At 35.3% G+C, this 22,782-nt stretch overlaps 5 protein-coding genes across 5 annotated transcripts; all 5 read right to left on the reverse strand.

Annotated features, from left to right (window-relative positions):
* Positions 1–872: 872 nt before the first annotated feature.
* On the reverse strand, positions 873–2,287 carry LOC130503566 (F-box protein At1g80960-like). The gene is made up of 3 exons (XM_056998189.1): positions 2,120–2,287; positions 1,756–1,965; positions 873–1,664 (listed from the first exon to the last, which is right to left on the reverse strand). Exons 1-3 carry the CDS (start codon positions 2,153–2,155, stop codon positions 873–875), a joined length of 1,038 nt encoding a protein of 345 aa, XP_056854169.1. The 5' UTR covers positions 2,156–2,287.
* Positions 2,288–5,554: 3,267 nt separating this feature from the next.
* LOC130503567 (pentatricopeptide repeat-containing protein At1g04840-like) lies at positions 5,555–7,695 on the reverse strand. The gene has a single exon (XM_056998190.1). The coding sequence runs from the start codon at positions 7,679–7,681 to the stop codon at positions 5,681–5,683; it is 2,001 nt and encodes a 666-aa protein (XP_056854170.1). The 5' UTR covers positions 7,682–7,695; the 3' UTR covers positions 5,555–5,680.
* An 18-nt stretch (positions 7,696–7,713) lies between these two features.
* On the reverse strand, positions 7,714–11,063 carry LOC130494240 (stress response protein NST1-like). Its single transcript, XM_018586169.2, has 12 exons — positions 10,816–11,063; positions 10,316–10,472; positions 10,133–10,228; positions 9,832–9,908; positions 9,495–9,574; positions 9,214–9,274; positions 8,922–8,989; positions 8,742–8,823; positions 8,579–8,662; positions 8,420–8,497; positions 8,153–8,272; positions 7,714–8,052 (listed from the first exon to the last, which is right to left on the reverse strand). The coding sequence occupies exons 1-12, from the start codon at positions 10,981–10,983 to the stop codon at positions 7,876–7,878; spliced, it is 1,248 nt and encodes a 415-aa protein (XP_018441671.2). The 5' UTR covers positions 10,984–11,063; the 3' UTR covers positions 7,714–7,875.
* Positions 11,064–11,930: 867 nt separating this feature from the next.
* On the reverse strand, positions 11,931–13,892 carry LOC130503564 (high mobility group B protein 15-like). The gene is made up of 5 exons (XM_056998187.1): positions 13,732–13,892; positions 13,532–13,610; positions 13,264–13,420; positions 13,064–13,189; positions 11,931–12,980 (listed from the first exon to the last, which is right to left on the reverse strand). The coding sequence occupies exons 1-5, from the start codon at positions 13,884–13,886 to the stop codon at positions 12,235–12,237; spliced, it is 1,263 nt and encodes a 420-aa protein (XP_056854167.1). The 5' UTR covers positions 13,887–13,892; the 3' UTR covers positions 11,931–12,234.
* A 3,204-nt stretch (positions 13,893–17,096) lies between these two features.
* On the reverse strand, positions 17,097–18,974 carry LOC130503565 (uncharacterized). The gene is made up of 3 exons (XM_056998188.1): positions 18,324–18,974; positions 17,255–18,177; positions 17,097–17,159 (listed from the first exon to the last, which is right to left on the reverse strand). The coding sequence occupies exons 1-3, from the start codon at positions 18,934–18,936 to the stop codon at positions 17,097–17,099; spliced, it is 1,599 nt and encodes a 532-aa protein (XP_056854168.1). The 5' UTR covers positions 18,937–18,974.
* Positions 18,975–22,782: the final 3,808 nt, after the last annotated feature.

A 22,782-nucleotide genomic window follows, 5' to 3' on the forward strand; every position in this document is an offset into this window, starting at 1 on the left:
AAGCGTTGGTATCTTTGAAGCAAAATCTTACGCGTGCTCAAGAGATAATGAAAACACAAGCAGATAAGTCTCGACGAGGGGTTGAACTGGCTGTTGGGGATATGGTCTATTTGAAACTTCAACCGTATCGTCAAAAGACAGTAGCTCACAGGGTTTGTCAGAAGCTTGCGGCGAAATTTTATGGACCTTATCGAGTTCTAGAGCGAGTGGGTAAGACAGCGTATAAGTTGCAGCTACCACCAGAGGCGAGGATTCACTCTGTGTTCCATATTTCTCAGTTGAAGTTGGCTTTAGGGTCAGTGGATCAGTCAAAGGCGTTACCTCCAGGAAGCATTACTGAGGTGGATGAGCCAGTGTTACCAGAGGATTTGCTGGAGAAACGTTATGATAAGAAAGGGGAATTGGAGTTGTTGGTAAAATGGCAAGGGAAATCGTCTTTGGAGAATTCGTGGCTGCCTTATCAGGAATTCATCACACAGTTTCCTGATTACCAGCTTGAGGGCAAGCTGGATTTCGTTGGGGGAAGTATTGATAGGTTCCGAAAGGCTTATTATCGAAGAAACAAGAGGGGAAGTGAGAAGGAAGTGGATGTTAGCGAGGGAAACACTTCAAACGAGTAACCTTCGGAATAAAAGAGAGGCTTTGAATAAAGGAGAAGAGTAGAGACCCTCGGGTTGAGAAGGAGTATTGTCAGTTACAGCTTTCAGCTGAGAGTTAAATAGAGAAGTCGTTAGAGTTTGTTGGTCATGCTTTGTATGTTGTTGTAGAGAGACGATATGAGTCCTCTGTTTCTAGTCGCTATGAGACTATCGATAATGGTGAACTCGTGATGAGAGTGATCCATTGTTGAACAACAAAGCTGTAAACACTTACTACATATTCAATAAAGAGTTTGGGAATTTACAAGTTAAGAGATATCTTGAACCTATCACATGCACAATGCTTTTTTCCTCCTGATCAAAAATAGCTTTGAATAAATTCATTTTTCTATATATAATACATTCAAAAAGTTCATTTATTACCTCGGATATGTTGTAGCTGATGTGAGGTGCGAACCTCCGGCCTGGAACCCAAAAGTTCTTAGTAAACTGGAGTTTGGGGGACGAAAGGAAAAAGCCCTCCTTCCCAAAACATGTCTCTTCAACGACGAGGATCTCTAGACTAGCTGATGACACTTCAAGGCCACCAATGTTACGCATAAGCAACACATGCACGAGCTTCAATTTGTTGTTCTCAATCTTCAAAGGACCAGGACCCCCAGGGTAAAAAGGATCAACCCCAGTGTTGTAGAAGCACCTGATTTTTAATACAAGCACCTCGAGAGAAGGGCAAGATAAGAGTAGCGTATTAAAGACTTCAACGTTGGTGGCGTCGATCGATACAAGTTTGAGGGTCCTAAGATTGGAGCAGTTTCTAAAGGGATGTGAGCTTGTGAAAGTGTATGTACTCAGCGAGAGTGACGCGAGGCTCGGATGGGAGAATGAGTCTGCGGGAAACTCGAAGAGTTTTCCACAATCATCATAATGACGGTTCAGTGTGAGAACTCTGGTGTGTTTCACGCTAGTGAATATTTGAATCCAAATACCGAGGATTCCAGTTCGACCTTGGGATGAGGAATAATTGAGTACACAGCTCTCTAATTGTCCAAGATGTTTGATTATAACCTTTGAGGAGAAACCACCAAAGAGTTAGTGAGAGAGCATGCCAAAAGAAAAAAAAAAAGAAAAACTGATGATAAAAGGGAACCTAACCTACCTTAGTAATCAATGTATCATCTGGATTGGGCTCATCATCACACAACTCTGTGGAACTAAGAATCTTTGGCTTGTCGAATTCAAGATGAGACACGTGTTTCCACACATGTTCCCATCGTTTCGACAAAACACTCGTCCTTATGGCTTCTTTAGTACAAAGTCCCGATAATATCATTAGCAATACATCATTCGGGAGTTTGCTGATCCAATCCTGATCAGATTATGACATTAGACAAACAAATTGGTTATGAGAGTGTTACTAATGTATGGCATGCAGTACTAATGTTTGCATTTTCATTTTCGTTATGCAATTAAAAATCAATAAGAAGAAGCCACCTCCCGTCTGCTGATCCAATTAAATATACCTGGTCCGATGATGATGACGACGATGATCTATCCATATAGGCTCTATTGCTGTGAACATTAACTCTTAAGTTTCGGTAGTTACCTGATTCAAAAATGAAAAACCTTCAAGATTCTGAGGATATAGAAGAATCGAAGGATGTCAAAAAGATTATCTTGCGACATCTCAGTTTTGTAAATGATATATGTATACGTAACCTACGAGAAGATTGACACGTCACATTTATATTTGGTACTATGGGCCCTGATGGTTAGATGTTTATATCTTTGGGCTTCAGTTTTTACGGTCCTGTGTCTCTGTCTCAATTGTAAGCGGGCCATCTTATAAAAGGAAGGTTCGTTTTTAATTTTCTCATCGCACTTAAAAGTTAAAAATGTCAATTAGAAGCGCTGCAGTACGAATGTCAATTAGAAAAATTGATCAAAAAAGTTTTAAAAGGTAAGGTTATTCAGAATTACCCAATGTGAGTTTTAATTGTTTTCGACGTAGGTCTGTTTGAGATAAAACCAATCTAAAAACCCAAAACTTATTTTAAATTTATTTAATTATTTGTCTATATTTATGTCTTGAACAAATATAGAAATCGTTTCCTACCTTGGTAAAAAAAAAAAATCGTTGGTTACAATGATTTAGAACTTGCGATTTTTTTTTTTAATGCTGATTTATTATAATATTATAATTATGAGAAAGTTTATATAGACGATTCGACAATTATTAGAACTTGCAATTCTGATTACATACTAATATTTATTAAATTTTATTTTATATTAATATATATGTCAAAAATATATTTTTTAATTTATATGTAGCTTGTCAAGATGATGTGTAAGTCACCAAGGAACATCTTGATCTCATTAGTTCAAAAAAAACATCTTGATCTTGATCAATATAGTTTATATTGCTTAGAGTTAAAATGATTTTATTTATTTTTATTTTCTTATTACTGTTTATTTGGTTTACTAGGTAAAAATATAAACATATATGGATGATTCTTTAAATTTGGAGTTAATTTAATTTTGTTTTTAGATTTAATATATTCAATTTTAATTTATCTTTTTATAAGAAGTCCAAATAACCTAAAAATCCGTATAACCCTTTTAATATCGGATGAGTTTTAAAACATATGCCCAAAATTTTTGCGGATCCAACCGATCTAAGTTTAAATTGCAATAAATTTTGTGGATTTTGAGTTAGATTGTGCCATGGCAGTCTGATTGACATCCTTATTCATCCTCGACAAAACTGTTTCTTTTTTAATTTGTCGATCATCAACAAAAGGTGGATAGAGAAATTATTTTAATTGTATCAGCTATTCCAATTGAAGTTATTTTAATAGTTTTCGAAGAGGAGAAACTAAAGAAAGAAAAATGGGTTATTTTGAAAGTTTTTTTTGAAGACAAACTGGTTTTAAAGAGGAAGAGCTACTTTGTGCCGCCTGCAGAATAGTAATGGTAACGTATTTCATCTACGATGATTTTTACTCTTTGCCGCCTGCAGACTATTAAAGGTAACATCTTTTCTCTACAATGATCCTGATTTTTTATATGATTCTTCACTCAAAATTTCTTTTTTCCGCAGAATTTTTCACAGTTAAACAGAGAGTACCACGACAATATTACATCAAGGCTTATGGGCATACTCAATTTGAACGTGTCTCTCGCTGCGTTCTGCCCATAAAAAACTGAAGCGAAGGAGGCAACACTAGATAATCTTCTGACGGCGTTGGAGTTGCGGTAAAAAAATCTCCGCCGTCTATCTCTGGTGGAAGAAAGAAAAATCTTTGCTTTTGCGTGCTGTTTCTTGTACATTTCATTATCTTTTTTTTTTTTTAATAAAACGCATTCAATTTGCCAGTTTAATATATGTTCAGATGATTACAAATTAAAGTGTTGATTATGTCCCTGAACCTTTCTCCTCTTTTACCAAAAGTAGATTACTTGCTGTGATGGATTTGATATATATTGTAAGAATATGCATATCAGTAAGTACAATCATATCTAACACATTCTATATGCATTCTTATTATACTATCAAGAGGTTCGCCTTACATACTTGCACAGCAATTACAGCCAGTAGAGCTCATTTGCAGACAATGAACCGAATAACCATGGTTGAGGGAAACATATTCCGATTCAACAATAAACATCTTCCAGGATCATCCTAAACAGTGCCATGTTACTCGTTGAAGAAGGAAAGTCAAGGTTATGCCTGCTCTAAAGAAAAAAGTAAACACGGACAGAAAAACAGAAAACTAAAACTCAACAGAACCTTAGTTCTTGTGCCTTTATCATCACTTCTTCCGGCGTAAAAGTAGGTTTAGGAGGCCCAACATTAGAGTTGGCACTTGGCAGGCACATAGGCAAACAGTCAACACACATAGACATTACGCTTAGGGAAAGAGAAGAAATGAAGTTTCGTTATCTCTTAAAACATTTGATAACTACATGTATTAATATTGGGATTTTCCATCTCAAAAACATTAGTATCCAAGCATGTTGGAGGGGTTTTTGTCAGACTTCGCGTAACCTGTGTTACAAATACAAGAGCAGGACAAGATTTGTAATATAAAGCGTTATGAATGACCAGCAGTTTCATGTCGTTTTGACTCATTCTCTGGCACAAACCTCAGCGCACCTTACTGATCAACTATATCCAGGACCGGCCCAGAGGGGAAGCCACACAAGCTATCGATTAGGACATCCAATTTAAAGGGGCATATTTTCTATAAATTTTTGTTACTATATAGATAAAAATAATTTTATAAAAAAATTTAATTGAAACTATACTTATTGGACATTCTTATTTATGATATTTTGAAGGCATAATTCAAATACTGAAAATTTCTTTAAAATGATATTCATTCGAACATAAATAGTGGTATTTTATTTATGGAATTAATATTCTACAAGAATCAATGTCACAATAGATTAGAAAGCCTACTATAATATTTGTTTGTTGAAGAATGATTGTTATATGACAAATATAAATTATTTAGTGGGCATTTTTACTTATGATATTTTGAAAGCATTTTACTTATGATATTTTGAAGGCATAATTCAAATACTGAAAATTTCTTTAAAGTGATATTCATTCGAACATAACTAGTGGTATTTTATTTATGGAATTATTATTCTACAAGAATCAATGTCAAAATAGATTAGATTGCCTACTATAATATTTGTTTGTTAAAAAATGATTGTTATATGAAAAATAATTATTTAGTATGCATTTTAGGATATAAGAAATATCGATCATCACATATAAAGAAGTTTTAAAGGTAAAAATAATTATTAGTAGTATAATATGTTATTTAAGAGATTACCTAAATTGATTTTGTTATCGATCAAAACTGTTATAAAAATTGATTATATTTATTTAATGAATGCTTTTACATGGAAAAATGCAAAAAATATATTTTAATGTTTTAGATTTACTGTTTTAGTTCAAAATTTTAAATTACTTTTATATTAATTTTTTTATAATTTCAAATACAAAATATTAAAATGCATAGTTTTAAAATTGGATTAGAGCATTGTTAAACGTTAGACCGGCACTGACTATATCACCAATAATCACCACATGAACAACTTCCGTCTTTGAAATGATGAAACTGCCTTGCATCTCTCAGTAGAATTTCTCTTTGGCTGATCTTACTAACATACTTCATCAAAGAATGACAGTCTCCGCAGATTCTAAGGTTCTTAACGATCCTTATCACAGTTCCAGGAGCAGTTCTAAGAATCCCAAGCGCAAGAGCCAGTTTTTCACTATGGATTCCCGTAACATTCTCCTTCTCTTCTTCTTCAATGTCATGAATCGACCAATCAGCTCCCGGAATGTATCCTCTCTCAACAGCAAGCGACATGATCTCCTCAAGCTTCAAACGTAGCTCTTGTACGTGCTTATGAGAATCATCACCAGCTAGAAATTTGTTCAGTTGACCGTCTAGTTCGATGTAACTCCATCCCTTCCATCTCTCTTTGACTATCTTCTGCAACGGTAACCTTCTTTTCTCCACATCTTGAAGCTTCCCTTTGGCTGCTGCATACCTTTTGTCTAAGAAAATATAACTACCCCGAAGCTCAGGATCAATCTCCAAAATATTTTGCGAGACCATCTCTCCCTTTCTGTTACTGTTGTGCGCCTTGCAAGCGCGATAGAGTGCACCCCATGTTGTGAGATCAGGCTTTATCGGCATACTTTCTATGAGCTCATGTGCTTCGTTCAACTTCCCTGCTCTACCTAACAGATCAACGACTACCACATAATGCTTCAGCGTGGGCTCAATCGCATAGTCAAGCCTCATGCTGTCGAAGAAATTAATTCCCAAGTCTACTTCTCCTGAGTTCAAACATGCAGTTAGAACCGCAAGAAACACAACCTCGTCTGGCTTCTCCCCTGAATACATCATTTGTCTGAAACAAAGGATAGCCTGTTGGAACCGTCCATGGACCGCCCAACCTTGTATCATAGCCGTCCACGAAAGAATATCCTTAACCCCCATATTAGTGAACACATTAGCCGCACAGTCAACTTCCCCACATTTTGCGTACATATCTACCAGAGCTGTCCCTATAGCTCTATCCAATTTAAACCCATTGTCCAAAACATATCCATGAACTCGTATTCCTGATTCAAGAGCACCAGATTTTGAACACGCAGAGAGCACAGCAGCAACCGTGTACTCATTAGGCTTCATACCCTTCTCCACCATATCAAAATAAATCGAAATAGCAGTTTCGTAGTCTCCATTTTGAGAAAACCCATTAACTAACGTCGTCCAAGAAACCACATTCTTCTCAGGAATCAACTCAAAACACTGCTTTGCTCTGTCCAACTCTCCGCTATCGACATAGCCCTTTATCAAAGTACTCCAAGATCCTGAATTTCTCTCCGGCATGGACCCAAAAAGCGTTGTAGCCATCTGCATATCCTTGGCTCGACAATACCCATTAATCAAAACATTCCTCAGCAAAACACCCTCCTTTTTGAGTCTCTCAGGACTTTCGTCGAACACTTGGAACGCATACTTTAACCCTTTGGTCTTAGCGTACATATCAACCAAAGATACTCTGACAAACGAATCACAATCCAAGCAATCCTTCACCGTCGCGGCGTGAAGAGCCCTCCCTAACCATCTAAACCCTAATTTCGAATTAGACTTGAGCACAAACGGGAAAGTCAACCGATCAGGTCTCACACCAAGCCTTAGCATGAGAATGAAATGACGAACTGAACACTCGAAACGTGCGTTCTCCGTCAAACCACGGATCAAAGCGTTGAAAACGAACAGAGTCTTCTCTTTGGAGTATCTGAATATCGAGAGGCTGTAATCAGGGGACTTGAGAAGAGAAGAGCAAGAGACCAGCTGTGAAGCAACGCGGCTAGTGAGAAGACTGCGACGGAGGATCTGAGCGTAGACGCGGCGGAGAGTTGCGGTGTCTTTGCAGGAGTGAATCAGAGATATGAAGTGAAACTCGTCCGGTGAGGATCGAAGATTGGTCGGAAAAGATATCTTGGCGGGAGTAGGCTTCGGTTTAAACAGAACATAAAGTGAACTCATTGTTCCCTCAGAGAAACAACATTCAGACCAGATCTCGCATAATATATATTATATATAGGCAAAATGTCTAAACCGGATTAAAAACCGTTTCAAACCGGAGTATTTTTTTGATTTCTCAAGGCATTTGGTTTTGGTATCTTAAACATAATTAAGTACAAAAGAGAAAGAAAAGAAGAAGACAATGCAGCAGCAATTTAAAGAACTCCGAAGAAAGGGTTGTTGATGGCTGAATTGAGCTCTGTTCCAGCTGAGTTGATAATGGCTGAATCTATCTTGTCCCTTGGTAAGAACAAGAACTCTCCTCCTTCCATTTTCTCAAACCCACATAGCTCCATGAACTCTATTCCTCCTCTCAGTGAACCAACCCTATCCTATTTCATCCCAAGAAACATGATTTGTAAGAAACTGGACTATCATTACATATAGATCGTTCAAAACTAGATGCGTATTTTTATGAAGATTGTTTATTACCTGAAATGTTTGGTTGGTGAGCCTAATTTTCCGGAATTTCTCTTCATCTGGATTCTTAGCGACATTTCCCATGTAAGTCAGCAGAGTCTGGAACGCTCTCTTTACTTTAGCATCATCCTCCTGAACCAACCAACAAAACATTACGGTTTTAGTTAAAGTTTTACTTGATCCTCCCACCTAAATTTCAATTGAAACACTTCTACAAGACACAGGTTTCGAGGCCAATAAATTAATGTGTCGATTGATATAAATACTGAATGCATTTACCTTGTGGGCTTGCTTAAGCGACCTCAAGCATTCTCTCATTTGTTCAGTCTTAGTGGCGGGTCTAATAGGCAATGAACTCTGCAAAAAGAAAATAAAGTCTCTCAAAGCACATAGTAGGAGAAGGATGAATATAACTTTGCTTTCTGCAAAAGTTTTTACCTTCTTCTCCTCCACAACTGGCATTGAGGGTTTTGCAGCTGCGGGATCTTCAGCAGGCAGTCCTAGTTTTCGCCTTCTTTCAGCCTGTTATAACGTAACTATGAGTCTTCAAGGTTTGTGTTGAGGAACAAATATGTACTGCAAAAGGCATGTAAATCTATACCTTGTCTTCTTCAACTTTTTGACGGATCTTTTCCCTAGCCCGTCTTTCTTCTTCTTTCTCGGCTTTACGCAAAAGGATTATACTGAAATACACAACCAATAAGTATTTTACTTGAATAAACAAATACACAAATAAGAGTAAAGCTGACAAGCCTGGGACTCTTAAGTAGAAGAAACAAACCGTTTTCTTTCGTTATCTTCTTCAATCCGCTTTGCTTCTAGGAGTTCCTTGCCAATCCTAATTCGCTCCTGAACCAAACACTAATATGTTAAAACGATGATAAAAAAAAAGAGTTTCAGCCATGGAACAATCAGTATCTAAGACATTCTTATTACACTACCAAGAGGATCACCTTAGATACTTGCACAGCAATTACAGTAGAGCTTAAATCATATGCATGCTCATTTGCAGGCAATGAATTTAGGAGAATAGAGCAAAAGTTAATTCTAACAGAAAAGGACCAATAGGATACCTTCTCTCTTTCACGCTCCATCCGTTTTTCTTCCTCTTCTTTCTTCTTGCGCGCACGTTCCCTATGATGTGGAACAGCAAAAAATGAGATAAACATAAACAGATTCAACAATAAACATCTTCCAGGATTATCCTAGACATTTTATATTAACCAATACTAAATCGAATAGTTGAAGAAAGAAGGAAAAGTCAAGGCTATGCATGACAAAAGAGTGATGTCTCTAGTGCGCGCTACAGAAGATAATGTACATGGACGGGAAAAAAACAGAAAACTCATAGAACCTTAGTTCTTGTGCTTTTATCTTCACTTCTTCCGGCGTAAGAGCAGGTTTAGGAGGCCCAACTTTAGAGTTGGCAGGTACCTAGGCAAACAGTCAACAACATAGACATTACGCTTACAGAAAGAGAAGCAACGTAGTAATATTAAGAACACATATATGCTTAATACAACGTGTTAAAGATTGGTTCAAAGCAATATAAACAGAAGAAAAAAAATTAACATAAAATTTTCACGTTGAAACAAGAACTAACAGCAAGATTTGGAGAGCAATTATGAAGAAGCAAAACAGTTCAGAAAAGACACTTTGCTGAAAAGCAAACTATAGAGAAAAACGCCTACCTTTGGCAATTCATCAACGTCAGGATCATTCTCATGCTCCACCACCCAATTAACTGCAGCCTCGAGACTGGCATTACCTAAAGAGATGAAGACCAAATTATATTACAGAAAGTAGCAACACTCATTCAAAAAGCTTAATACCTATTGAGATCGGCCTTAAATTTTGAAGCTTTCAGGCACATGACCATTTTACACTTTCAGATAATTCTTAGGGAGATATTAAAAAAAGGTGAAGTAAGCTTTACAAAAGATTATAATAGGAGCCCACAACCAATAGTGAAAAACGATAGATTATTTTTACCAGAGAAGTGGAGTGCTCGGGTAGCACGAGCTTTAGGGAAACCCATCCCTTCAAGTTCCTCGAGTATGTTTTTGTCAACCTCTGGAACAACCATCTCTGCATGCAGGAAATAACTAGACCATAAGAAATAACGTTTGAAGTAACACTCAGAAACTCGTGCAATACATAACATTTACAAAGTACCTTCAGCAGCATATCCACTACCACTAGAACCATCATCAGGGTTGTCAATCTCCATAGCATCCTTAGGAGCTGCTTCCAAGCTGATGGGTTTAACCGTCTCCATTGTCTTATCCACAAACTCAGTATGCCCTGTTCTTTTCGTATGCAAATCACTTTCCTTCACATTCGTATAAGAAGGAGAGAAAAAATCAGAAACAAATTAGTAATGAAACTCGTGCACAATTGCAGAAGCCAAAGCTCCACAAGGCAATCAAACTAAGAGAACTCTAGTAAAAAAAGGATTAAGATCTGAAAACAACGAGCAATAGAAACCAAAGTTATCAACTTTACGATCTAATTAAGCCCTAATCAGCGGGGAAACACTGGAAAAAATAGACTCAATTTCAATTCAAAAGTCCAAGTCAAAACTCATCAGCTCCAAGCCAGTAAAGACTCTAATCAAATCGAGAGATCACAGAGTCAAATTCGCAAAAGGAGCGATGAGAATCGAAGATCCTTACGGTTTTAGAGCGGCAAGGCTTGCTGCAAGCAGTGCAAACGAGATTGAGCACCGCCTCAGTAGACTCGGCGAAATTGGAGTGAGAGGTGATCTCCGCATGCTCCTGAGCCTCCTCCACTGACTTCAGCAGCGCACCGCAATCACCACACTTGAGCGATACTCCTGCCATGGCTACGATCAATCAATCTACCGAACGAACTTGGTATCAGAAAAAACTCCGATGCCTTTTCCTTTTAATCGTTGCTTGGGGAGAGAGAGAGAGGAAGACTTATGGCCGGTTTAATCATCTCCACTGCCGGTTCAGTTTTTTCGGTTCTGACGTCGAAATAAAATTGATCTCATCGGTTAAGCTTTCGGTACGCACGAATACAACTTAATATTTTTTGAAACTAATTAAAACAAACATATTTAAATCTAATTACTCACTAAATTATAACATTAATTATATCGACAAGTAGGAAATTCATTATTTTCTTTTGAAGCTACGTAAGAATACATGTATTTTCGAAAACATGATTGCATATTGTAACTATAAAAGATTTTGTTAGTAACATGTTTGTTTCACGAATCACATGCACATTTTTTCTTTCAATATATATAGAAGACTAAAAGTTGCAATGATTCATTACTGAAAAATTACAACCACCAAATGTTATAATCATTAAAAGGTACAATTAACAACAATTGCTATGGTTCATTACAAAAAAAAATGCAACAATCAATCACCAAAAATTGCAACTAGTGACAGTTATAAAGACACAATTTTCCAATAATCTCTTAACATTTATTGAAAAGACACAATTTTCCAATATTTTGATAACTTCTTAAAAATCAATGCAACCTCTCTAAAACAAAGACAAGATTGATAACCTTTTAAAAAACTAATGCAACATCTAAAATGAAAAGACACAGTATTTCATTATCTTTATATCTCTTGAGAATATATTAAAGGTCTAAACCGAAAAGATACTAATCTTTAACATTAGTTGAGATTCCTATTATTAATAGATTAATTGAAATAGTCTATATAGAAAACCTAAAACTAACCATCTCTAACTTAAATATTTAACCTAGAATCTAGACAATGTTGTTTTACCAGATCACAATTTTAAAAAGCGATGAGACAATTAATATCCATAAAAGTTGAAATTGAAAATAATGAAATCCTTCAAACTGGTAACTCTGTGAAAGAAGCTCTCATGCAACAAAACAAGACAACATAGCCTTGTCTAGTGCATTGCTGCCGAAGAAATCTAACTGAAAAAAAAAGAAAAAAAGAAAAGTACCAACACCAAAAGAGATTGTCTAATGCCACAAGTAACCTATCTGAAACCCTATCCTCTCTCTCACTACTCTCCTTACCTGTGGCTGTATAATTGAAAAAAACTGTAACTGGAAAATTAAACAAAGAGAAGAATCTTCAGTTCTGCTCAGCAGCCACCATCACAGCATCGCCGTTTGTCTCCTTGGGAGCCACCACCACCATCTCAGTCTGATTAACGTTTAGGTTTAGACCTAAAGGATTCTCAGATGGCTCCTCCAATTCAGGATCAGAAGGATGACTTCCCCCTGAACCGCTTGAATCACCATCTTCATCATCATCTTCTTCTTCCACTTCTCCCATTGGAAGATCAGCTTCAGCCACATCTACATTCTGCTCCGGAAGCCTCTGCTGCAGCGGAACAGCGTTGCTTATCAGCTGTCCTGTCCTAAGCTTCTCTCTGTACTCCTCCATTTCAGCTCGGTACCTCTCTTTGTCCTCCATCGCCTTCCCTTGGTAAACCGACCTCTCTTGTTCGTTGAGCTTGTTCCAGAGCTCACCGATCATCCTGCTGATCTCCCTATCCTTACCAGGATGCAGCGGCTTCAGCCTAGCGTGCTGCTCAGCGAAAAAGAAGTTGTAACCGCTCCTGTTGGGTTTAGGATGAGCAGGGTCACGTCTTTTGATCTCTGACTTCTTTCTTCTCCTGCGGCGCTTCGTCACTCCTCCAGTAATCCCCTGAGGATTGGCATTGTTGTTGGGGATACCACCGTGACTCTGTTGTGGAACCAGCTCATAGAGAACTCCTTTGAGCTCCTCTGTTCCTATCTTTACAGTTACAAGATAACCGTCTTCAAATTTGCCATCAATCACTCCATTCACAATTGGACCATTTGAAGGTGGTCCTGAAACAATAACAACACTTTTGTTTAAGTCAAAGTTTCTCAGTTAGACCATTCATAAAGACCACAAAAAAAAAAGTTGAGACCTCCAGGGAGAGGATGACTAGAGTCCATCCTTGGTTGTGGTGCACAGGTTAAAGCTAGAAGTTCTTGTGGAGGTCTTGTGGTTCCCTGCACAAGTCCTGGTCCAGTGGATGGGTTCTGAAGAGAGTCTACATAAAGAATTAAATGTTAACACAAACATAAGAAATAATGTTCTGATCAAGATTTGATTTTTGGTAGTAACCTGATAGAGTCTGAACATTAGATCTAAAGTAGTAGACTTGCTCATAATTGTTAAGAAGGGAGAAGTAGTATTTGCGCAAGACAAATGATGCATTTGTTGCTGTTGGAGGAAAGACAAACGTAGCAGTTACTTCTTTCCATCTCCTTTCATTAACTATCTGCAAATTCAAACAATGTAAAAAATTATTCAAAAGGTCAATCAATGAGCAATAAAGGTTGAATTGATATAGCCCTAGGGTTTAGGTATTATATAATTTGAGATAACATACCTTACTGATTCCACCACGAGTGGTTACCTCAATGAAAAGCTTGTGCAAGTCCAAATCTTTCCCTCCTATGATTGGAACCCTACATTAGTAAAAGACGGAATATTCTCATGCATTAGTAAACATGAAACTTTTGCAGTTGAATTTTAAGACATAAAGCATGAGTTTATCATCAGACACAAGGGAAGCAAAAAGAAACTCACATGAATTTAGTTCCCAAGCGAGCGTGAAGCCTTTCCAACGTAGCCATAAAGAGCTTGGAGTCTGCGACCACAGCTTCATATGTTGCTTCAGGGGTAATGTGAGTATTGTTCATTGGAACCGATTCTTGCTTAACAAAAGAGCTTGATGCCATCATTCCTTAACACACCTAAAATTCAAAAAAAAGAAAAAGGTAAGCACTTTTAAGATCAACCCTCCCTCCTTACCAACCACTAAACCCTCTTCAGCATTTACTTTATATAACTTATTAATGAAACAAAAGTCAGAGACTTTAAAGGCTCTGCACATCAAAGTATATATAGCCGTTGTCCATAAAACAGAAACTCAAAGATACACAACAGTTCAGTTTGAAAATATTATCCAACACAGATGCAAATGACGAAACACGTGAAGGAACAACAAGTAAAGAAACAGATTGCAAAGTCCAAGAAAAAAAGGCTTTAACGAAAAAGCTGCAAAGCCCCCCTTTCATGAATTCTCATCCTCTCTATGTTTCTTATATGCAAAACAAAAACTGAGTAGACAGGTTGACATTAAATGTAAAGCGACTTGTGCTAGAAAAGGAACATCACTTTTAAGGATTCAATAACAACGACACATCTAGCCACCCAATCTCTTTTTTTTGTCTGTGAAAAAGAAGATTCTTTTCTTGTTTTTTTTTGTCTGAGATTTTCGAAAAACACCAAAAAAATCTACCAACAAGCATATCAACAAATACTTAACAGGCATCTATGAAAAACTAACAACTTTCTCCAAATGAGCCATTGCTTCTTCTGTTTATATGACCAAACAATGAATAACGATGATGGTATAAAGAACAAGAAGCAGCAAAAAGACCCGACCACAAGATAAAGATTTAAATAAATAGTATAGAGAAGACTTGAAATGATTAAAAAAAAGATCTCACATTTGCTGACCATTTAACCTTGAATATTCATAAAAAAAATCAAAGATTTATAATGGTGAAGCAATGAATAGAGAATATAATGAAGGGACGCGTACTTGATGTGTAAATGAGGAACCCAGAGATGAAGAGATGATAATAACTGATGGGGAGGCTATATAATAGGTCAAATTTATATATTTACCATAGGGTGAGAGAGAATTGAGCAATGTGAAATAATAATGCACTATATATGGGAAAATAAGATTGAGAAGAATTATATATATTTACAGGAAGGAAAAATACTTTTCTATTTTTATTTAAATTTTAGATCTTGAAGATTGACCACAAAAACAGATTTCAAATATTAAATTTGGTATTTGTGGTAAATATAGTATGATTGAATTTTATTCAAACTAAACGTAATCTATTTTTATAAGAAACGATAATAATTTGTATTATTTGTTAAATTTTGTTCTGAACGGTTATTTTTGAGTGGTGTAAAATCATTAAACTATAAATTTATTAACTGGTTTCAAAGTAAAAAATCAAATAAGAAAAATGTACACATATTTAAAAATAGATAAAACTTCTTTCTAAATTAAAAACGACAAAATAATGATAATTTATTTTTCCACTACATTATTAAACTTGAAATTTAAAAGATTTTTTTATGCTAAGCATGCATTCATACAAATTTATAGTGCAGTTAAAATTAAGACAAAATATATATTAATTCTCCAATCATATATAAATGTTTTGTTATTATGTGAATTAGTTACGTGTTTTTTAGTTCAATGATAACCGTTGATATTGTATTTGTTCTTTTCTTATCATATTTGTTCATTTTGTTTATCGTTTTATATAGAAGGTTGATATTCAAAGTTTGACTTGGCACATTTCATTATTTCGTTTACTAGATGATCAAATTCAATCATATCTAGCTAAGAATAACACGATAAACTATTGTCTATTAAAAGGTTAGGACTAATAAGAATTTAAAATTTTGTGTGTTTCTCAGTTTATGCTATGAATGTGGGTAAAAAATTACTTGTGCATATTTAATCAAATCAAATAAAATAGAAACTTAATAATCCAAAAAGGAGATAATAATAAAAATTCTCCTCAAATACATTTTAAATACATGTTTATTCTAATTTTAAGGGATGAAACAGAAAATGATAAATGGAAAATAAAAATGAGATATAATCTAACTAATAGGATTGATATGCAGCTTTGTAAGGAAAATTTAGCAAAAAAATTTCTTAGAAAAAATATTTTATAATATATATTACCTTTTCCAAATGGATCTTATCAGTATGAACGATATCATGTAAATTTATTAGTATATAGTGTTAATTGCTAGGAAAAAGGGGGTAAAACTATTTGCACTATTTTTTTTTTGAGCAACCTGCACTATCTATACTATTAAAGTACAAGCACATTTGGATTTTTTACTAAACATGCCCTTTCTTTAACTCACATTGCTTATTTAATTAAGGGCAATTAAGTAATATTAATAACACATTTTTATTGGGTCATTTTTTTTGGATCCAGCCCACTGCCACATCATCTCTCTTGGGCCATTTGGGCTGATTAAGAAATCAGATCCAATTCTTATTTTTTTTTCTCTAATTCAAATAATTTATTTTCAACCATTCTTAATATTTTTGTAGTGAACAAAACTAATAACTTAATTATTATGTTTTTTATTTTTAATATAATTTAAGCATTCATAAAAAAATTTGATTTTTTTTCATTGAAAATTATAAATCTTTATTAAAAATATATATTTTTTATTAAAAAATTAACCACATAATAAAATTAATATATCAGAGTTATACCAACTTAATTCATTAAAAATAAAGTTTAATTTTCTAAACATAAATACTCATTAGACCTGGACGTTCGGATACCCATTCTGGTACGGATTGGTTCATTAAGTCTTTTATAAAAAAAACAAATATATAAAAATATGACATTTACTAAATATTTATCAATTTAAAAAAAAAAGGAAAATAAATCCGCGCTTTGAAAGCGCGGGTCAAAATCTAGTTAGTTCTGTTAAAGATGTTAGCTTTTGGTGTTATAAAAAGAGATCCCTTATAAAAACATGATTAATCGGAGTTATTTTTTTTTTGTAACTTAGTGGGAGTTATTAGGGTGGGGTTCTTACTGATATATAAATCATCTCTTAACTTTTAACTAAAAAATTAAGAATTCATTCTTAAATATTTTATTTAAAAACCGACTTTTAGTTTTTTTAGTTAAAAGTTAAAAGACGGTTTTTTATATTTACTATTTCTTCCGAATATTCAAAAGATTTGTTTTACATCGAAAAGTTGAAAATATGGCATAAAGCAACCAAACCATGATTTTTGATGGTATTACAGTATTACCATAAAAGTGATATACAAACACATAATGATCAGAACTATACACACAAACATATCTCTAAAAAGTTTAAGAAGAATGAAGGTCCATGGAAGATCTTCTCAAACCTCGGTTCTTTGTCGTAACCCTAACCTAAAAGACACGACAAACAACAAAAGTATCAGTAAAAAGAGCTATTACACATGAATAAGAACATATAGTTTTGGAAACTTCTTTTGACGACTAACCTTCGATGATAAAGGAGGCAGAGATGCTCGTCTTGTAAGCTCATTTCTTTCCTCCTGGACAACTTTTAATCTTTCTCTCAATAGCTCCACTTCATTCTCAATCTTTAACCTCTCATAATCAACCGCAGACATCGACTTCCTCCTCGAACCCGAAGAGCTTAACGATTGTTTGCGTGGACGACACAGTGGAGGAAGCTTTCGAGCAATCCCCGAGACAATGATACCGTTGTTAACAGAAGATCCTTCTGAACTCTTCTTTTTCCCCACGTTCTCTTTCTCTTCCTTCGCCATGTAAACATCACGCACACGTGAGTACGCAACTTCTGAATCCGACGTATACAAATATCTGTTCTTATCTTCTCTATAAGGCATGTCAAGAACCGTCCCATCATGTTCTTTAACAAGAAATGCTCTTCTCTCTTGAGGAGGTTCTTCTTTTTGGTTCTCTTTCGGTAAAGAACATTCAGATTCCTCTGTCTCAATGAGCAGATCTCTATAAGCTTCGACTTCTTTCTCCAAGAAATATTTTTCCCTCTCGCGACGTATCAAAATGTCTTTAAGTATGACCATCTCTTCAGCATCGAACGTAGATCTCTCTTCGACCATTCTCTGGAACTGCATGGCTTCCATTTCTACCGCTGCCTTCTCGTCTTGCAGCCTATGTATCATCGCCATGGCTTCATCGGCTGCTGATGCCGCTGCGTTTCTCTCTTTATCTAGCTCAACACAAACCGCTGCTCGAGCAGCTCGCTCTTGCTTCAGTGCCTCCTCTAATTCATTCACAGTTTTTTCCTCTACATTTCTAACAAAACATAGGTTTGCTGATGATGAACTGGACTTTACTTGTTCATCAAGTGATACCGTTTTTTTAAGTATCGGCCATTGAGACAGACCAATCCTCTCTTTTGTCTTAACATCATCATCTGTTACATACCAAACCCATTAACACACATTCAAAAAGAACATAATCTTTATAAAAACTGGATTAATATAACGATCATCTTTAAGATATATAAGAATAAGCCTGATAGGGTATATATAAAAAAATAATAATAATAAGGAAGAACACCTTTGAGGTCATCATTGGAACGTCTGATAAAGACATGATCATAAGGCTGCATTACAGGATGTTTTACTGTCTCGTCAAAAGCTTCTGATGAAGAAACCGATCCAAGACTACCGTAATCCACACGGCATCTCCTAGGGTTCTTAAGACCTTTTCTTGATTTTCGTGTAACAAAACGCTTACCTTTCACGCCCTGAACGGTCATTAGGTTAAATCCACCGAGTTCTTTCGCATTCTGTTCTCTTGACACATCTTCCTCTGTTTCGTCCTTAACCCTAGCATTACTAACATCACCACTGTTCTTTCTCACAAGCTTCGTTTCAAGAAGACGTTTCGAATCATCATCACTAGTAATCGAACCAAAAGGGATCTTGCTTTTGATCAATCTATCTACGGATGAGATACTTTCTGATGCACAAGCCACCAGATCCCCTTCAATGCACGTGTTTGGAACACCGAAACGTCCGTTGTGGAATCTAGGAAGAGAGAAACCTAGAAGCCCTAGAGATCTCAACACGACGTGTATAAAAAGCGATGTGCAGAGAAGCAAATAAGCTACGGAGAGATTCAGAAACGCGCCTACGAGACCAGTTAAACTCCAATCGTGACACGGCATTATTGTAAATAGATGAGAGTTTCCGTAGCTTCAAAGAGTCTAATACGTAAAATGTATCTGTTGATCAAATCTAATGTTACGTTCAGACAAATCATGTGTCCGAAAAATCTGTGGGGGAACATAAACGTTGATCATCTGCTTGAACTTTGACAATCTAAAATCAATTAAAGCAAACGGATGCAAACCACAAATTATTTAACTATTTTTTAGTTATTGTTCTTAATCAATCATTAAAATCAAAAATAGATTCAAGTGAAAAAGTATGTAGTGTAGCATTAGCATATATATACCACATTTTAATGTGCAAAAAACTACATGCAAATATTGACATTGATTATATCACTGTGTACAAAGGAAAATTTCCCAAATTACCTCTTACAAACCACAAGTTATTATTATTTTTTTTAATTATTATTTTTAATCGATCATTGAAATCAAAATAAATTCAACGTGAAAATATGTAGTGTAGCATTAGCATATATGTGCCACATTTAATATGCAAAAAATGCATGCAAGTATTGACGTTGATCTTGTCACTGCGTGTATAAAGACAAAATTTCCAAATTACCTCTTACAGACCACAAGTTATTTAGCTATTTCTTTTAATTATTGTTCTTAATCGATCATTGAAATCAAAAATAGATTCAACGTGAAAGTATGTAGTGTAGCATTAGCATATATATGCCACATTTTAATATAAATATGCAAAAAAGTGCATGCAAGTATTGACGTTAACTCTGTCGATGCGTGTATAAAGACAAAGTTACCAAACTACTCCTATAAACCACAAATTATTTAACTATTTTTAAATTATTGTTCTTAATCGATCATTGAAATCAAAAATAGATTCAACATGAAAGTATATAGTGTAGCATTAGCATATATATGTCACATTATAATATGCAAAAATGTGCATGCAAGTATTGACGTTAACTCTGTCACTGCGTGTATAAAAGAAATCCAAATTACCCCTTACAAACCACAAGTTATTTAACTATTTTTTTTAATTATTATTCTTAATCGATCATTGAAATCAAAATAGATTCAACATGAAAATATGTAGTGTAGCATTAGCATATATATGCCACATTTAATATGCAAAAAATGCATGCAAGTATTGACGTTGATCCTGTCACTGCGTGTATAAAGACAAAGTTTCCAAATTACCTCTTACAGACTACAAGTTATTTAGCTATTTTTTTAATTATTGTTCTTAATCGATCATTGAAATCAAAAATAGATTCAACGTGAAAGTATGTAGTGTAGCATCTATTTATATAAAATAGACTTTCAATCACTCCTAGGCTATCCACATAGGATGCCATGTCATTAACTCATGCATCTTGGAGCTGCCACGTGTCCAGGTAAACAAAGCACACCGTTTCATTTAAAATCTAACCATCATGGGCTTCGATCATGTAGAATGCTATATCTTCCTGGGTTTTTAATACATGGCTGCCAATTATGATGTGGGCCTGGGCCTGTCGTAAATATTAGGCCATGTATCTATTTACCTGCCTGGATATGAATTGTCGTCATCTCAGAAACTCCGACGAACTGTGAAGGTTCACGCAGCCAGAGAAATCAGTCTGAGTAACGTCTGACAATTGTTTACGGCCAAATCCTGTTTGAACTCGGAGTCTGTGTTTAATCGAATCGTCTTCTTCTTATCGGCGAACAAACTACAGAAACGTTATGGTAGTAGGAGACCTTCAATCTTCGTCATTAATGCCCTCATTAACAGTACCTCCCCACTACTCAAGACGATTTATTATCCAATACATCCCATCTATTATTTCCTTCTGTGAATCTCTCCCTATAAATATATGAGTTTATTTCGTTGAAAATCATCAGTTTTTTACTCTCAATTGTTACCAAACTTTCAGAAATGAGAATAGCAAACTTCTCTCTCATGTTCTCTGATTTGAGAGTCGGTCGTTCTAGCACCACCGTTGAGATTTTGCCAGCTGGGATTTTAGGAGTCGAGATCTCTCCCTATGTTATGTTGTGTTTTGTATTTGTTCTCTATATAACAATCTCATCCGCTTGGAAGTTTTGAAATTTTGTGGTTGAGTTGAACATTTGATTTGCTGAGTCTAAGTATGTGTGGTGATTGGTGAACGAAGCTATTATTTTTAACAGGTTCCATATCAAGTATTTGGTCACAGGATTTGAGGATCTTGAACCTGTGTGTAAGTCGGAACCGCGTACGGATCAGTTCACAAGCCACTTACTTGCATAAGTTTGTTAAGTAACTACTTCTTCAATAACTTTTACAGCGTGGTAGCAGCATTAGGATCTGGATTTGGGTACTCTATGGTGAGCCAAGCCTTGCAAGGACAACAGCTGGTTTTGCTATATTCCAAGCAATAATTTTCAAAGGGAGGTATTGTTCTTTACTTTCTCACCGCTATATATATCATCTTGAAGATTTCTTTGGTATTGCAACTAAGAGTGATGTCTTGATGCTTTTTGAAATATGAATGAAGAGCGGTAAGAGATGTGAGCATCCCACCAGGGACAAGGCTTCTGATAGTAGAACATATCCAGAGGTTTGAAACCAACTTCTATGCTCTTGCATTGATGAAAGAGTGAATGTGTTAAAAAAATACAAAGTGGATTGAACCATTCTCTGTTGTTTTGGGTGCAGGACCCCGAAGTTAAACGGCCAAACAAGGAAATGAGTTTTTTTTTCTTTTCATATACACAGAAATACTAATCAGCTATAGCTTTACATCGGGTATGAGTTTATGGAGAAGATTACGTTTAAAGACCATCTGTTTGCGTCGGATAACCCTAGGTTGAGCTGGAGACAGGTCTGAGATATATGTTGGTGCATCTAGAGGGCTTTACTATCCTCATACAGATTTTGCAATAGCCATCAAACACAGCAATGTGAAGTCTGCTAAGTTGGCACGTATGTATGCCGGTGAAATGAAGTTTTTATTACCTCGATCCGAGTAGTTGACCAAACAACAACTGACTGAGAAATCTTATATTTTCTCTGTTGGTGTGGTGATGTGTTAAGCTCTATGCGGGAGACCAGTCATTGCTCCATCTCTTCCGAGAGAGAAAGTGAATTTCATTTGAATGGGCGACAAAGTTGGTGAAGAAAGGGAAAAAGGGATCAAGGAAAACTTTCTTTACGAGAAGTGAAGCTTGAAGAGATTAAGAAGTATTGTGAGTTATCAGAGAAGTGTTTGGTGCAAGCCCGTACTGGTTTTCAAACTCCATCATCTAAAAGAAATGATCAGTGAAAAAAGATCGTTAATGTGTTGTTAATCTAAACAAGGTTTTGATTCTCAATAGCATATTTTTCATGTAAACTAATAATCCAAATGGATTTCTTTAGAATTTTTTTTTTGTTCAAGATTTCTTTATATTAGATTTGTACTTTTGAGAGCTAGAGAAAAGAATTTCACATAATGAGTAATGAGTAAAGTCTAGATATTAAATTAAATTAAACTCTAAACCCAAAACATTTAACCCCAAACCTTAACACATTGATTTAAAACACTAAAAATTAAATTTTAAACACTAAATAATCGACTTTGTTACCACAACATTTAGCATTTGAATTGTTGGAACTGCATGTCTAAAACCACTATATTGTACTTATTTTACTTACACATTTTTTACATGGCGATTATTTATGAATACTACATCTCTACACACTTTTAGTTTATCACAAAAAACTATTGCAGAACAAATGTTACTATAAAAATAAGTTATGAGGATTTTTTTTCATACTGAATAAACTCAAACTAATACATTACATTATTACTACTTAAGGGACTCAAGTTATATGTTCGTTTTCAAATACAGTAAAAACTCTATAAATTAATA

Source organism: Raphanus sativus, unplaced genomic scaffold (genome assembly GCF_000801105.2).
Source record: "Raphanus sativus cultivar WK10039 unplaced genomic scaffold, ASM80110v3 Scaffold1018, whole genome shotgun sequence".
Lineage (NCBI taxonomy): Eukaryota > Viridiplantae > Streptophyta > Magnoliopsida > Brassicales > Brassicaceae > Raphanus > Raphanus sativus.

Excerpts from the sequence above, each read along its gene's own strand:
- LOC130503566 (XM_056998189.1), bottom strand. The coding sequence starts at position 2,155 with ATGGATAGATCATCGTCGTCATCATCATCGGACCAG. Across the intron at positions 1,966-2,119 it reads CGTCATCATCATCGGACCAG|GATTGGATCAGCAAACTCCC; the intron begins GTATATTTAATT and ends TAATCTGATCAG. Across the intron at positions 1,665-1,755 it reads ATGATACATTGATTACTAAG|GTTATAATCAAACATCTTGG; the intron begins GTAGGTTAGGTT and ends TTCTCCTCAAAG.
- LOC130503567 (XM_056998190.1), bottom strand. The coding sequence starts at position 7,681 with ATGAGTTCACTTTATGTTCTGTTTAAACCGAAGCCTACTCCCGCCAAG.
- LOC130494240 (XM_018586169.2), bottom strand. The coding sequence starts at position 10,983 with ATGGCAGGAGTATCGCTCAAGTGTGGTGATTGCGGTGCGCTGCTGAAG. Across the intron at positions 9,575-9,831 it reads ACGTTGATGAATTGCCAAAG|GTACCTGCCAACTCTAAAGT; the intron begins GTAGGCGTTTTT and ends CTGTTTGCCTAG. Across the intron at positions 8,498-8,578 it reads CAGTTGTGGAGGAGAAGAAG|AGTTCATTGCCTATTAGACC; the intron begins GTAAAAACTTTT and ends TTCTTTTTGCAG.
- LOC130503564 (XM_056998187.1), bottom strand. The coding sequence starts at position 13,886 with ATGATGGCATCAAGCTCTTTTGTTAAGCAAGAATCGGTTCCAATGAAC. Across the intron at positions 13,190-13,263 it reads TAATGTTCAGACTCTATCAG|ACTCTCTTCAGAACCCATCC; the intron begins GTTACTACCAAA and ends TTCTTTATGTAG. Across the intron at positions 12,981-13,063 it reads TAGTCATCCTCTCCCTGGAG|GACCACCTTCAAATGGTCCA; the intron begins GTCTCAACTTTT and ends TTATTGTTTCAG.
- LOC130503565 (XM_056998188.1), bottom strand. The coding sequence starts at position 18,936 with ATGCCGTGTCACGATTGGAGTTTAACTGGTCTCGTAGGCGCGTTTCTG. Across the intron at positions 18,178-18,323 it reads TTCCAATGATGACCTCAAAG|ATGATGATGTTAAGACAAAA; the intron begins GTGTTCTTCCTT and ends GGTATGTAACAG. Across the intron at positions 17,160-17,254 it reads TGCCTCCTTTATCATCGAAG|GTTAGGGTTACGACAAAGAA; the intron begins GTTAGTCGTCAA and ends CGTGTCTTTTAG.